The sequence below is a fragment of the Desmodus rotundus genome, chromosome 6 (genome assembly GCF_022682495.2).
Source record: "Desmodus rotundus isolate HL8 chromosome 6, HLdesRot8A.1, whole genome shotgun sequence".
NCBI classification, from domain to species: Eukaryota; Metazoa; Chordata; class Mammalia; order Chiroptera; family Phyllostomidae; genus Desmodus; species Desmodus rotundus.
The window spans coordinates 88,320,268-88,337,275 of record NC_071392.1 but is presented as its reverse complement, the minus strand read 5'-3'; the positions used below and the strand labels follow the sequence as shown (position 1 = coordinate 88,337,275).

The 17,008-nt window shown below is 43.0% G+C and overlaps 1 protein-coding gene across 1 annotated transcript in view; it reads right to left on the bottom strand.

Moving 5' to 3' along the window:
* CNTNAP2 (contactin associated protein 2) overlaps window positions 1–17,008 on the bottom strand; it is a 1,617,197-nt gene that overhangs the window by 681,146 nt on the left and 919,043 nt on the right. Inside the window, exon 10 of the mRNA XM_053926665.1 lies at window positions 7,318–7,489. Within this exon, the coding sequence (XP_053782640.1) occupies window positions 7,318–7,489 (172 nt within the window). The remainder of the gene's footprint in view (window positions 1–7,317; window positions 7,490–17,008) is intronic.

Here is a 17,008-nt window from a genome sequence, read left to right as displayed (position 1 = left end):
AACAGAGTCACCGCAGAAAGACGCATGCTTGTGACACAGGCCTCCCTTCTCCTACAGCAGAGCTAGTTTTTAGATATTTCAAGTCAAAGTTTTGGTTTTGTTTATTTTTCATCTTTTTTTTTTTTTGTCTTGTGCTGTGGCTGTCAGCTCAGTGGACCAACGACATTTCCACGGGGAGTGTGAGCTAGGAAGGTTCACCTCGGACTCTGGACTAGAACACGTGCATGGGCGTGTGGACTCCCTTTTGGCAGGGACGTCTGAAACCAAGGAGGTTTGGCTTGAAAGGGCTAGGTCTCGGGAGAGCGAAAAAGAGGCATCAGAGGTGTTAGGACAGCTTATTCTGATCAATGACCACGCCTCTGCCGCATCAGCATTCAGGTCCCAAGAAGGAGTGTTCACTGCTCGGCGTGACCTTTAGTAAGTAAGTGTCGACTGAATGAGTCTCAACACAGACATAGAAACCCCTGCAGTGGTAGCTTGCGCCCTGTGCTCTGCCTTTGGAGATCTGACTTACAGAGGGCCAGACTGGCTGAGTGCTGTGGAGTGCATGTGGCAGTGGCACGCTGGGGCCGCGAGGGGCCTGAGACAGCTCATCCCCACACCCTGCCCGCTCACACATGCCATGACTAATTTCCGCTTGCGTGTGGCATGCGGGAGGCCTAGAGATCACTCCCTGCCTGTTCCCATGGGATCTGTGAGAATGCTCACACTGCTCTCTGGCGCACCGAGGACAGGGGACGAGGAGAAACAGGGCGGAGAGTACACGGATCTCGAGTGACCAATCACCTGGTTTACCCAGACTGACGCATTTCTCCAGGCACTGGGTTCTCAGTACTAAGGTGAGAACAGTCCCAGGCAAATTGGACAAATTACCATCTTACACTGATCCCCAAACCTGAGCCCGGCAGTAGCCAAGGCACATCCCAAGGTCAGAGCAGTTGGGACAGAGGGTGACCCCTGAAGAGCAAGCAGGCTGTGGACCTTCGGGGGAGCCCATGAGGAACCTGAGCATGTGGAATGGATCCCCACGCTGCTGATTATAGGATGTTACGTACCTTGGCTGGTCCTGGCGCAAGGGCCATGCTGGTGGGTCAGAGAAGATACCCAAACAGGCCCAAAAGGGAGGCTGACCTTTGACCGGGCTTGAATCTTATGCTGATTGAACACACACACACACACACACACACACACACACAGTTATTAGGGTACCCAAAAATATGTGTTCAAATATTTATTTTCTTTCTGCTATGGATTGGAAGTGAGAGCTTATGAGCAAATGAAGACTGATTTTAGAAAATAAATAATGTTACATGTTTTCTTCATTCAAGTTAAGATGATAAATTTTTAACCTGCTTTTACAGAAACTCCTGACCTCCTTCCAAACTGACAATATTAATCTCCTTATTTGTTGTTCAGCTTTCCAACAGTGAGCTGTTTCGAAACTTCGCACACTGTATCTACCAACCCACACGTAAAGACTATCATAAGGAAATCATGTACTTATTCTTTTCTTTCAAGGAAAGGGGAAAAAAATCAAACAAAAGGGGTAGATGTTCTTGAAAAGAAAACCCTGAATTAAAAAATAAAGCCGGGGACTGTGATTATGCATTCTATCTAAAAATATAACGAAGACTTAATTACTAACTCAGAAATAGGATCCAGGCTATTCGCAGCATCTCCAGGGGTAATTTTGTAGGCGGTGGTTAGGCTGAGACCTTCACTCTTCCTTGTCCACTCCCCCGTGCTATTCAGAATGTTTACTGCCTTTGTTTCTCAATAATTTTACGGGGCGGGGGGCGGGGGGCGGCAGACAGGAAGGTTAAGATTCTAATTCTAATGAACTCCTTTCACCAGTTTTTTGACCAGATGCTGATTCTAACAACATGATTTCTCTCTGGCCTCTAAATAGCCACTTAGTGCTCAAGTGCCGTCTTCTCTAGGGGACGGGGTGCAGCTTAATAGATCCTGAGATAAATGTTTCATCTTTTCTTTCAAAGGTAGAAAGATGGCATTGGTTAGTTTTAGAAATGCAAGATGGGGGAGGGGGGAAATCAGCCCTGACTGGTGCGGCTCAGTGGATTGAGTGCTGGCCTATGAACCAAAGGTTCCCGGGTTCGATTGCCAGTCAGGGCTGGGTTGCTGGCCAGGTCCCCAGTAGGGGGTGCGTGGGAGGCAACCACACGCTGATGTTTCCTTTCCTTTCTCCCTCCCTTCTCGTCTATCTAAAAATACACAAATAAAATCTTAAAAAAAAAAAAACCAAACACGTTTTTGGCTCTAAGAAAAGTAAAACTTGACTCAGTGACTTGCATAAACACAGATTACTTTTTTCCTCATACAAAGGAGTGAAGGAGATAGCCAGCTCAGATCAGATGGGCTCAGCTCAGGTTTCCTGACTGTACAACCCCAGGCGTGGCGTCTGCACTGGATCCAGGACGGTGGGGAGAGGGGGCGGCAGCTGAATCAGGACAATACAAGCTTTCTCAAGAGCGCCACAGCTGACACCTGCTTATCTCAGTAGCCAGGGCTGCATCCTACGGCTACTTCTGTGGATGGCAAAGAAAAAAGACCTTCTGGAGGCTGGGCTAGGAGGGTGGTCTTAGGATGGATATAGAAGTCAGAGCTAGTAAAACAGACTTTACTATTATTCGCAAAACAGATACACTTTCCAAACGAGGCAAGAACAACACCTACTTAAACTCAGAATTAAACTTTAACAGCAGCTTCCTCATCCCATACGTTCTGGGTAAGAACCACAGGCCACAGAACCTGACAGGGACTCGCATGGGTTCCCACATCCCACAGTCTGCTGCGGCCAGGCTCCCAGGTTGCAGATGCTAACCGGCACCTGCCAGGGCTCTCCTGGGACTCACTCCAGCTCCCCAGCCCCTCTGCTTACTCTTTCCCTCTTCCCCCGCCCTCACTTCCCCTCCCCCCACTCCCACTCCCTTTGAAGTGCCCAGGGTTCTATTGTGGTTCCTCTGCAGGAGGCAGTGAATAACCTCACTTTAGTTGAGCGTTTCCGCAGGGGTTTGGCTCAGATTTTCACACCTGAAAAGAGGTTAGAGAGAAGGGGGCTGAGAGTAGGAGATATACAGGCCATCTCAGGATGTTTGCCACAAGGAGGCAGCAATGGGCAGGTGCTAAGAGCAGATGAAAGATGGGACTGACAGGGAGAAACAGTAGCTGCTGCCTCTTAGTGTTTTCAGGGTAGGGGACCGCTGAGGGGAAAGCTAGAGGCTTCCTGCCCCCTCCCCTCCCACCCCCCTCAGTTCTGTGGCTGCTCAGGAAACGCAGCTGGAGAAACCCAGGCCCTCCACAGGTGAACGGGGCAATTTTGTCCGACACACATCTGGGTGCGTAGTTGGTGGGTGTCTGTCTGTTATACACTTACATCCAGTTGCCTTCTGGACATCTCAACTCAAACACCCAATAGACATGTCACCTCATGCCCACCACTGAATTCATACTTTTTTCCCTGCAACCCTGACCAATCTCTACCACTCGCCCACCCATCGGAGGAAGACAGTAACTCCTTCCATCCAGTCGCTTTCACTGAATCATTTCCTCTCTCCCCTCATGCCCCAAATCTAATCAGCAAGAAACGCCACGGACTCTACCTTCTATATGCGTGTATATTCAGAACCAACGCATATCTCTCTACCTCCCGTGCTGGTGCCCGGCCCAAGGCCACCACCACCTCTCACTCGGATTACTGGGACAGGCCCCCAGCGGCTCCCCTTCCTCCTCCCACAGCCTGCTGCCTTTGTGAAGTGCACAAATGCTGGATCACACCCCAGCTCTGCTCAAGGCACCCGCAGAGACGCCCGGTTCCATCAGGATAAAAGCCACAGCCTTGCAATAACTACAGATCTCCAGGACCTGGCCTCGGGGATGGCTCTGGCCTCCTCTCCTGCAACTCTGCTCCTCGTCCTTCCAGACTGGCCATCCTGGCCCCTTACCGATCCTAGCCCTGCCAGGCAGCCTCGTGGCCTTGACATTCCCTTTTCCTGTAATGCTCTTTCCCCAAGTTGCCCAGTTCTGTCACCTCTTTCTGGTCTTGAGCTACGATTATCTTTTCAGCGAGGTTATACCTATTTAAACTGCAACCTAGGCCTCAGTCTCCTGGCATGCCAGTCCTCCTTCACTTGCTCTACTTTCTTTGTCCACAGCACGTATTTCTTCTAACTTACTCTAATATTTACTGCTTTATAGCATATCCCTCCCCTTCCTCCAGAACATGGACTTCAAAAGTACATGCATCTTTGTCTATTTTGCTCAATCATTTATATGCTAAGAGCTCGGAACAGTGCCTGCACCATGCCTGTGCTCAGAAAATACTGCTGAATGAAGACCTCTACAGCTTGGCATGCCTGCTCTTTCCTTGATCCAATGCCGTGTTCAGAAAACAAACCAGTGACACAGACAAGCCGCATGTCACTCCGCACACAGAAAGAGAAATAAGGTGAAATCCTAGGGTATTCCAGAATGACACAGAGAAAAATGCCTTTAGTCTCATCTTCCCCAAACTATTTCCCTAAGTTCTACTCATCAAGTCATTGCAGCTGCTCCCATCATCTCCAAACATTTTATAAAAATCACGCCTGTGGTAGCATTTCTATTTTTTTTTACCCCATGTTCTCATTTATCCTTTTTCGCCCCCCAGAATAGCTTTCAAATCATTGAGCTGAAATTTGAGAGGAGGAGAGTAAGAAAGAGCCAACGTAGGCTTACTTAGGGAGAATTGAGGCAGTTTGAAAATAAAATGGCAGAGAGTGGGCAGCTGCAAAATTGTAGTTACTGAGGGGGCTGGGAATCAAGACATGGGTTACAAATGGGCCATTAAAGTGTGACCGAATGGGTCACCACTAGGCTAACCCCACACACGGGTCCCCTCACCTGGACAGACCCAGATGAAATCATCAATGATCTCACTAGTCGGAGGAAGGTGAATCAGTCTTGTGTCCTATTCACAAAAGCACAACACTTCGCGGGTTAAGAGTTTGATCTGGGGCCATTTTAGGTACATAAAGGAATCCGCTGTTCCACACATTGCTAGTGAATGCACAGAAGTCATTGCCTCCAATGAGACGAGCAGAAAATGGATCATGGGGGGGGGGGGGGGTCTTAAGGAATTTGTGGAGATGGGTCAGAGGTGGCTGCTTTCCCAAAACTACTCTTCCAGGTTGTCATCCAGTAGGAGGAGAAAGAAATTCCTTGTTCTGTCAGCTACAGAACACTTGTCAACAATGGGACTGACCCTTTTTGGTAAAAAAAAAAAACAAAAAAAAAACACCTCTTGTAGCTGCCCAAAGTTGAAGTGTGCACTCCCTAAGCTACATCCTCGCCAGGAGGCCGTCTTGCACGATCTTCATGTACCAAAATCCCACTCGTTCTTCCGGGGCCAATTTAGCTCTTACTCTGTCCATGGGCGTAAGACATTAAAATTTCAGTACCTCTCCTGGACTGTTGTAGGAGCACACAATTTAAATAGAAGGCCCAGGAAACATGCTGTTTGAAGTGAAATGGCAACATCGCCATAAAATCCAGCCTGTTGACAAAAGCTGAATGACATGACTTGGTTATTACTGACAGAAATTATTGTATTATTAAAGCTACTGGCATGGAAAACGGACAAGGTACTAAAGTAGTTCCATATGCTGTATAACTATGACTAAGGAGGGAAGTCTTCCTGTATGGAAAACAATTATTAACATTTATAGATAAACATCTAATGTCAGAACATATAATCATAAAACTTTGATCTCTTAGTTTTTCTGATTATTGCTACCATTTACATCAGGCAGAAATAACAGCTACTACATGATGGACGGTTCAAAAATTAGGGGAATATTTCTGTTAAAATTGTTCATTGTTCTGTTTAAATATAAACTGTTTAGCCTATCAGAATGAGTATTTACAAATAGGTAACAGAAATAAGCACTATTAGATGTCAAGTTTTATTGCAAACATAAGGCTTTAAAATTTATGCTCTACAGCTGTCATAAACTATAGCTTTCCACACATATGAACACTATTTTATAAGATTATATGGGACAGACATTTCATTATAGATAACTTTACGTGTTTTTCAGATTAATTATATATCTTTGAATGACTTCTCTAAGGATTTCCTCTTAAATAAAATAATATTATTAGAGTCTTAAAGTGTATATTTTGTTGGGGGCATATTGAGACTCACAGAACTTTCATCTTTCAAAATATGAAATTAATAAAATTATTTTTCAGGATAAGATAGACCTCTCCTAAGTGATTTCATATTGTTTATTTTTTTAAATCCCCCAGATTCACCAAGTTACATTCAACTCGTGGTTAGTTGTAGTTTGTTTATGAGCAAACATCTAAAAATGAAACACTTCCTCACGGGAATGAAAGGCATTTTTAGATGCGTGATACCGTGGAGTGTGCTGTTGTTACAATGTTTCATGTAGAAGTTGTGTCTTTCCACTGTACATGAAGTCGAAGTCAACTCAGTTTTTATAAAAAAGCTCCTCTCCAGATTTGCAAAAACAGATAAAGGTTAGAGTTTGCGATACGTTAGCCCATGTATTTTGTAAGCAGACTCAATTACATGAAATACACTGCTTCCGTTAAGCACCCATACTGCCCACCAACATTTTTTAATGTTTCCTTTTCATTAGGAGGGGACTTTGGAGGGGACAATATGATAAGGATGAGTTGTGACCAAGACAGGAGAGAAGGGGCACCCCTGCTTGTGGGCATAGGAGGCAAAACTAAAAATAAACTGAGTTCCTTCACAACTGAGCTGCTGCTTGCAAAGCCACCTGCGTGAAGCTCACACCCACTGAGGGAGGCTGATGGACTAAGGCAGTGATTTTCAACTGCTGAGCCATGAGAATTGTTAAAACATGCAGTTCCTGACCATGTCATCAGGGGCACTGACCTCTCTTTCCTCACACCGTCAAATAGAAAAATGACAACAGCCAACACAACAACAGTCGTCCGGGGTGAATGAATCAAAATCATACCTAATTTTTTGTCAGGTGGGCCAAAAATACATTTTTCAGTACGCTGCAGAGTTTTAGTGATTAGTTTATGTGTGTCCTGAGATCCAAAAAAAAGGTTGAAAATTGCTGGACTAAGGGGACAGACAGATTGTTCCATCAAATATATTCACATCCTGATATAAGCATCATTGCTAACATCACACATACAGGACCACAGACCTGGCAGACGGCTCCTCCCGCCTAACCTCTCAGCGGGTGGGTGCCCCACAACACAAACAGGAACTCGGAAAGTCTGAACCTTCTGCAGGAGGATGAGAAGACTGTTTACCTGTCTATGATGGCGCACATGTCGATGCTGACGTTCGCAAAGCTTCCCGGCCTCCTCTGTGCCACCTCGTACAAATTTACAAGCTGGTCATCCACTTGAATGAGCTGCATGCACCCTTGGAATGAGGGCTGAAGGACAGAGTGACTCGAGTTACTCATCTGGTTCGGAAAACCTGTGGGAGAGCAGAAATGGGGATGTTAAGCCCTGTGCACATCACGCTTCACTGCGTCTCCCTGGGGAGGCGCCCTGACCACGCCCATGGTCTCCACTCCTGCTTTAGGGCTCCTTGCTGGTGTGGTATGCGACGCAGAAGAAGGAAGTCTTGTGAGCAAGAGATGAGCTTTCAGGGAGAGGAGGAAGGGCTGAACCTAGACCAGTCCTTGTGTCTGGGGTCTAACATCCCTCATATGACCTTGACATCTTTTTCTCACTCTGTCACACCTCTCTTCCCTCTGCTGTCAACAGCCCACGGCTGTACTTCCACACCTGACCCTGTCCACAGGGCCTGGAACATAACACGGAGGCCTTTCTCAACTACCCAGCTGCCTTCCTTTTATACTTTCAATATTACATCTATTTTCTTAATTCCCTATTACTTAGATGTCAACGACCTGAAGTTATTATTATCAAGTCAGATGAATCATATTTTATGGATTAGGGTTTAACTCAACCCAAAGAGATTTGTGCATTACACATGACTTCTCAATTTATAAAATATTAACGAACATTACGAAGAGATAAATTTAGGTATAAGAGGGTCAAGCACCCTGCTCTGAATATCTACCATATATATGGTACCTAATACGGTATAGAGAACATACATGATAATGAATAAAACTGCAATTAAAAGAGAATAAAAACAAGACCAAACAACAGAGTAAATACTACTGGTTCTATTAGGCAATAGAACACATATATACCAGGTTTGAAACCCAACATTAAAATTTTTATTTCAAAATAACTTTAAAATAGCACCACCAATCCATTGCCATTATGCCCTTTCAGGAGAAAGATGCAGAGGGAATTATTATGCACAGGAAATGTGGGGGCCACAGGGATTAGTATTGCCCAATCCCATTAAGCATCTCCAGGAAGTCCCCAAAAGCATCTCCTTTTCATACAGTTCCCCACAACAAGCGGACCTACCAGAGCAAATTCGACTGCACTAATTTGCTTAAAAATCTGAAGTTATTCACACATTTATTTCAATCTAAGAGTATGTGTACTTTATACGGAATATTTAAAGTCTAATAATTATCATTTGAACTCTCTTTAAGGGTTAATCACAGAAGTGTAGTATATCCTTTTGCATCAACAGGATATTGTGTAAAAATAGAATTACACTTAAGTCCTTGACTTAAAAAATAAGGCTTTATTTTAATGTCAAACGTATAGCTCATCTATCTATTTTTTCTAAGTCACATTTTTTTCACTTGCATTGACTTAGTCCCCGCGGAATTTGCTGATCTTAGAGAAGTCATCTATTTAGGCTAGTTGTATGCATACATATGATTTTAAATCTGTTTAATCAAGATGATATTGAAAGGAGTTAATGTCTAAACTTAGCCGAGAGAAAACATGCAGCTGTAACTTTAATGACTATTCTTGACAACAATTTGGTTCTGGTTTTTGAATATTTGGGACTCTCTAAATACCCACACTAGCTTTGAAACATTCCAAACTGAGTAGATCTATTTGTGAGGAAAAGGCCTTTTTTGAAGCAAGGCAGCTGCAAAACACAGAGATCACTGCCGATTGGATTGAGGATAATTAAGTTCATAAAACAAGACTTCCATAGTCACCCATAACAATGTTCTATTTGGCCCTAATCAATTCTGGAGTTTGATCTGTCAAGTCCTTTCATATTTCTACACGGGATACATTCTAGAAGATAATTATAGGACAAATTACTACATAACTATTAAAAATTTGGGTTTTTTTCCTCCTCTCCTTGCATTATCTTGAACATTTCCAAGAGGGACTCCATTAATTCACTCTCTTTTGTAGCGTCCTTCCACACTGAATTAGGGCCAACCTCTGTGGTCAGCGGGAAACTGTGGAAGTGGTAGCCGTGCGTGACTTCCAAGGCTAGCTGCCAACTTGGTGTCTGAGATTGCTAACCCTGAAAAGCCAGCCACATGCACGAGTAGTCTTGAGGAGAAGCCCATGCAAGAAGATAAATCATGGTTTTAAGCCGTTATGGTTTGGAGTGATTTGTCACATAATAATAAACAACGAATAATGAATTTGGTACTGAGAGAGAATTGTAACATAAATTGAAAAATGTGGCAGTGACTTAGGGGCTGGGATGTCCCAGCACATTAGAGGGGCCTTGAAGGGATGTGAGCGGGAGCCTGGAGGCTCTGGAGAAGGTTGTTAGTAATGGCTCAAAGGCAGGCGAGGAAAGACTGTCACGGGCCATGAGAGAAGCCCAAAGCACACGCACACACGCTGCAATGGGAAATTTAGCAGCACTGCGATACTACGGGAAGGAAGAAGCTACACTTGAGAAATGTATCATCTAGCTAAGGGCATTTCCAGGCAGAGAATTCTGACATCTTTCTGTTTATAGTAAAAGGAGGACAAACAAAAAAATAAGAGAGAAAAACTAAAGAAAAACTGTTAAGTATAAAGAAGCCAGGACTTGCTGGATTTGAAGATAAACGTTTTCCCAATTGCAGTCTCTTCAGATTGGCAGACAATGCGAAGGTTTGGAAAGCACTTTCAGGCAAAGGTCGACTACCAGTGCAACATAAGCTGAAGAAGACAATGAGGCGTGACTGTAAAATCCATGTTAATACCTCCAAAATGTATTCAGTGGTGCCTCAAAGAAACATTTAGTCAGACATAAAACCCTCTACACAGCCTGTTGGTGTCTCTTACAGGCCCTCTGAGCTTTCCAATAGAGATTCTAATCATCTTTAGGGCATTTTGCCCTTAGCATGTCAGCAGAAACCCAGTGTTAAAGAAAAGAAAAAGATAAAGAAAACCTGTTTAATGGAGTAAACCCAAATAACATTGATAGTAACATTTATTTTCTGTATTTGTTCCTTGTAAGTATAACTATAATGTCAGCAATAATACTAGGGTATCAGTATCCGTGATGCTTTCAGTGACTATTCTAAAGCTCAGAAATTAACCTACTTAATAGATTAGTATCAGGAGTGTTTGGAGATATAAATTTGCAGTTTTTTACAAAGGTTTTATTGATTTATTTTTAGAGAGAGTGGAAGGGAGGGAGAAAGAGAGGGAGAGAAACATCGACGTGAGAGAGAATAACATCGACTGGTTGCCTCCTGCATGCCCTTAACCAGGGACCTGACCCACAACCCAGGCATGTACCTTGACTGGGAATTGAACCGGCGACCTTTCAGTTTGTGGGATGATGTCTAACCCACTGAGCCATACCAGTCAGGGCTGCAGCTGAGATTTCGAGAGTCAGAAATGAAGAGATATAAAACTGATAGAAAGTTAAATTTAATAAAAATTTGTCAAGTTAGTAGAAAGAGTATATAGAATATAAAAAGGTAAACTTTTGTTTGTTTTTTGGCTTAGACCTTTAAATTTATTATATCTATAAATTTGGCATATTCATACATGGGCCATTGTTACCGGGCTGAAGGATCTGAAAATGTGTTGGAAGGCCCACAGCCCATTGTAATCTTGTCTGCCTCAATTGCGTTTCACTATCAGTAAACAGGGAAGCCCGCTTCCCTCGTTACAGGGTCATTATAATTATGTTGCCTGGCATCTTTGAGATTTCTGCTTCAAGACTTAGGATATAAAACCTTCATACCTGATTTGAAGTCCACTCAGTATTTTATTATTCTTGCTGACAAAAGAAATACATGCAATTTCAAGGTTTTAAAATTGTAATTCAGAGATATACCAGTGGAAAGCACGCTGATATTTCTTTTGACATTAAAATGCCCATGTAAATTGTTGTAAGTTATAATGTTAACCCGATGAGACAGAAAGAGCAAACAATAGGCAACAGGGTTGAAAACCTGACATGTCTAAAACCATGTGCGTGCCACACTTATCTCTGCTTACAGTCAGCGTAAAGTTGGGAAGTTTGGGAGGTCACAGTGAGGCTGGTGGAATGCTGTAAGGACGATCAAATCCATGTACTGTCTTCCCTTTGCTATAATAATGGATGACCATGGGAAATGTCTGCCAACTTCTACTGTGTCCCCACGCTTCCTGAATGACTCACCCTGGTGGGAACTGGGGTCCAGACAAGCAGTGTGAGAGCCGGCAGGAATGGGCCCCAGGGTGCTGAAACCTCCCCAGTGGGAACAGCCACACAGGCTGAGCAAATACACAAACGTACTGAGGATTTGTCAGGAAAGGAGGCTACATGTGGAAATGGAAAATCCTGAATGGATCCCGTGGGTTTGGGTTGGACTTCAATCTGTTAGTGCGCACTGGAGGTTTTTAGTGCATTTAGGTAGACGAAGAAATACAGTTAGCTGGAACTGTGGGAGTGCTCATTACAGAGTTTCCACCGTGCAGTGCGGAGCGCCCAGGGGGAAAGTCACCCAGAAGCACTGAGTATCCCTGTAGTTCAGGTCTCAATCTCTCTCCTGCATAAAACCAGGACTCCTTGGAGAGATGGCTGATTCCAGAGCTGGGTCAGGAAGAGTACAGTTTGAGCCTGGGCCACTTTGCAGAACCAGAAAGTAAAAAAGTGTTCGAAGAACGAAGGGGTCATGTGAGAATGACATAAGAGCCAGCCCGAAGTGGCCTTCTCCAGCTCAAATCTGGACAATTTGAGTGCAAAGTAAATAACTGGAGCATCAAAAATACAATTTGAGTATCAGAAGAGTAAATAAGGGAAGGGAGAAAGGCAGGAGGGAGAGAGAGGAAGAGAGGGAAGGAGGAAAAGAGGGTGGAAGGAAGAAAAAGAAAGAAGGAATGATGAATGGAAGGAAGGAGGGAAGGAAGGAAAGGAGGGAGGGAGAAAAAGAAGTAAATTAATTTTTAGATCAGACCTCACTGAATAAAATAGGAATCTATGACTCTACCTGCCTAAAAATGAATAGCTGAGTGGGGAGAATAGAAATCTCTTCCTACGGTGCAATGCTAACTTACAAACGAAAAGGTATGTTGGAATTAGCAAGTCACCGTTTGGCGACCGTCACAATAGTAACTAATGCAGGAAAGAAATGCCAATTGATGCTGAAATGCATGCATGAAAGTGGGGTGAGGACAAAGTCTCCAAGTGTCTCCCTAAAAACAGAGTACTAATTTCAAACATGAAAGCTGTCATTTTACAGCAGAGAAACCTGGCAGACACCTTTGGCATGAAGAGATCAAAGTTATCACCATCAGTAAAAGGGACCGCCTGACACTGTGGGCCCCCGACTCGATGCAGTGAGGAAAATACAACATCTCCTGGTGGTTCTTCTGCCCCAAATACATAAACAACCCAGGCCCAACCACGAGGCAACATCCGACAGAACCAAACTGGGAGGACGTGAGGAATGATACGGTTGTGAAAGTCACGAATCAGCTGGGGATCTGGTTCCAACTTTTAGAGGCTGGAGAGGTGGGGACACTGCATGTGACATGGGACCCCGGGACACCACAGGACGACTGACACAACCCAAGTGAGGTCTCTGGGTGAACGTTACATGGCTGGCTTTCGTATTTCTCTTGCATTATTTATTTATTTTTCAAATTTGGAGTTGTTTGAAATAAAAAATAAAAATAAGAAAAATAAAGTTTGAAGATAAAACAATTTAAAAAATTGCTGTTCCATTTGAGGTGAAATAGTGCTTTATGCTAAAACTCCTGCCATTTGGCATTAAATTAGTTCCCCAATAAAGTGAACCTGTCCTGTCTGCACGTTCTCATGCCCCGCTTTTCGTTTACCCTGCTGTCCTCTGCATTCGATGCCCACGGATTTTCCATGGAGTTGGGCTCCCTAATTTCAGTGGTGATTTTCAGGTAACCAAAGGACATCATTACCCTTTAACTAGACTCCTCAGTGGCATCTGACGCTCGGTCGGCATATATTTATATTCTGTGTCATCAAACCAGGGTGTCTTTGGGGCTTTAAAAGACTGAATATTCTGACTCCTGCATCTCATTCCAAATTCACTTCTGATCACCCTAGTCATATTTAGGACTAGACGGTTCCTAAAACCTAAAAATATTAGGACACATACAACCACTCAGAACCCTGCCTGAGACTTAAAATTAAAACAAAGCTAATGAAACCATTAAATAAGTACAATTGCACAAAAATTGAATAATTTTCCTCAATATATACTTTATGCTTCTAGTAAATTTCTCACAGTTAGAAATAGTTTCATCATATTTTTGTGGGCCTACTTTGCTAGTTCCCTAATTAAATGCTTAAGATGTCCAACCTTGCAAATTAAGTTTCGGCCACCTTTTTCTCTGGCCTGTGCCTCAGGAAAACCACACCCTTTCCACCAGGGATTTTTCTTCTCCCTTGCGTTTTTTGTGGCTGACTTATTCTTGTGACGCAGGTCAGCTCCAATGTCACCTTCCAAGAGGGGCCTGCCAAGACCACTGTATTAAAAAGGATTCTGTCAATCTTCCTTGTTCTTCAGGTACTCACTTCTTGTTCTAGAATTTGTCACACTTCATACTTACCTGGATGTGTTTATTTATTTACTTATGTGTGTTTATGTGTTTCTGAGTGTGTTTTTTCTGTTCTTTTGGACTATTATTTTCAGGATATCAGTCATATTGTATTGTTTTTCTATGAGTTTTATATATACATTTTATATATATTAAATTTATATACATAAATTATATACACATAAAATTATATATATATAAAATTATGGTGAGTGTGTATACATATGTACACACTCACCATATTTGTGTGTATATATATACACACTCGCCATAATTTTTACCACCTTATTATCTTAAAAAATGAAATATATATGAGATACTCAAAGTATAAAGTTTGGAAACATTATTTTTTAACAGATTGAAGCTATCCTTTACAACATAACATATATCAGTCTTCAGGCTTTATGGGCCCCTCTCTATTTGTCAGGCAAATGGTCGACTGAATTAATGTGTTTGAGTTCTGCCCTGGAATGAGTGGAAGTTTAATCCTGCATCTTCTCTTCCTCCTGTGCTTTGTTCCAGCAGCCTTATCTGAGAGGCCTGCTCTGTCCACCAGTTACGTAACTGTCCCCATCTCGGCACTCTGTCCCCCTCACCCAATTCATTGTTCTTCATAACACTTATCGCCATCTGATGCTTGCATGTTTGTTTATAGTTTTTTTCCCCCTTTTATAAGGATGTAAATTACTTGAGACATTGACTCTGCTGTATCTTCGCAGGGTTCCAACAACTGCTGTTGAATGACAAAGCGACAGTGAAGGATTTTGAGAAGGACATGTCAATGCGTGTTACGTTTTTATCTCTCTGGCGGGGGTAAGAATAGGCTGGTGACAGGGAAACGTGAAGTAGGGATTGCCTTACAGAGGAGCCACTGGAGAAGCTCCAGACTCTCATCTAGAACATGTCAATAAAGCCGCCACTTAGAGGAGACAGATGAAATATGCTTCCCAGGAAGATACGAGAGAATGGCTAACCCACTGGGTATGACGACTGCCCAGAGAGAGAGACAACAAGAAGGAGTCTTAGATTTGCTGCTGAGCATTGAGATGAATGCTTTTGTCTCTACCAGTGGAGGGGCATCAGGTCACTGCGAAGTGGGATGTAAAGGAGAGGAGAAAGGGGGGCTGAGTGATGTTGACAAGCAGTACCTGTGGGATATCCAAGACACTGTATAATATTCAATTGGCAGGGTAATATTAACGTCTGGGCTTCGGGAAAGAGACCAGAATTTGGGAAAGGTGTGTGAGTAACTATGCAATGGAGGGAGAAGAACCAGCATGAAGAAAATGAAGAGTGCACTAAACAAGGAAACTAAGGCTAGAACTCTAGAAACCACCTACACACCAGAGGCAGGATCAGGGACATAAACTGGCAGAGAAAAAAAACTGAGAAAGGGGCAGAAGAAAAATCAAGAAGGAGTGATATCAAGGAAGTAAAAGGATGCTTATTAATGTGAAAGATCACAGAATCCAAATTACATAAAAAGTGAGGGTTTGTCTTGGGTTACCATTTACATCAACGGGAAATGTGGGGAAACTGTAGAAGGGGCTGCAGATAAGGAAGGAATTGCAGCGTTGAAGGCAGACATGAGAAGCGGGCAGGTGGAGAGAGCACAGCGATCCTAGGACTCCATCCTCGATAGTGGTATCCTGATGAAAGCAACCTCTTTGGAGGTACTTTGTAAGAGCGAATTCATGTAAATTATTCAATATAATCTGTTGGCTTTTTCACATGTAGTGTGTTATTGATATTACTACATTTATGTTTATTTGCTCTTTATAATGGATGAGTATAAGATAGGAGGCTGGGAATTTTGACTCTACAATTTTTTCAAAAATATGTTTATTGATTTTAGAGAAGTAGGAAGTGGGGGGGAGAGAAAGAGAGAGAGAAACATCAATGTGAGAGTGTGAGAGAGAAACATTGATTGGGCTGCCCCCCCATAGGGGCCCCCCGACCTGGGTATGTGCCCTGCCTGGGGATCAAACCCACAACCTTCTGGTGTATGGGACGATGCTTCAACCAACCGAGCCACCTGGCCGGGGCTTGACACCATCAGGTTTTGAGCTTGAGTAAATTAATTAAATGTTGTATTTCTTGTTTCTTTATCTATAAAATAAAAAATATATATAGTACTCTAGCGAAGGAGGTTGTGAAGAATTCATTAAATATACCTATAAAAAAGCACCTAGAAAACTATGGCCATAATATATACAAGAGATCTAGAAATTATCATCATCTTCCTTTCTATTATTTTCAATGCATTAAATTATTTTAAACCTTTTTGTATTTAGTAAAGGTCCAAAACATTATTTTGTCACCAAGAATGCTAAAATCTCATGAGGAATGTGTCTCAGAAGATGAACATAGGTGTCTTAAAAAATGTTACTGAGTACCCGTATGAGTAAGTAAGATGCCAGTATTAGAAGAGTTTGAATATTTCTTGCAGATTTACTTCCTTGGCTAACAGTGTATTGCATTGGCCAGCATTTTCTTTACACTTTTCTAGCAATTTCATTGGAACCTCCTTTATCGATAACCTGTCTTCTACCTGGTGTATAAAGGTAGATTTTCGTCAGAGTTTGTCCCAACCTATGTCTGTTTTCTTGGTAGCCTCTCCATAAAAATGGCCCTGTCCAAACCCACTGCTTCATTTGGCAACCAAATGAGTCTCCAGAGCTCTAGGATTTTCCTCTGAGCTCAGAGTCGATGTATCCAGAAGTCCCTTCTCCATTCCGATGTCTCACACGTGTTCAAAACTCCAGATACACTGATCTGGATCCCAGCTGATGCTCTATGTCACTGAGTAGGGGGAGCAGGACACCCCCACTCCCCACATTCACATCCCCACACACCACCACATAAAGACTAAAATGTGGAAATCTCACTTGAAGCAGATACTGGAGAAAAATTCACCAGTCAGCAAAGAGATGACAAGGGAATTTGTCTCACTTTTCCTGGCCTATAGAAGGAGAAAGAAAAGTAAATTGCTTTCTAAGAGTTCATAAGCCAAAGTCTCACTCAACAAAATTACAGGTTTCAAATTTATATTGATAATAGGACGTAACCCCCAAGA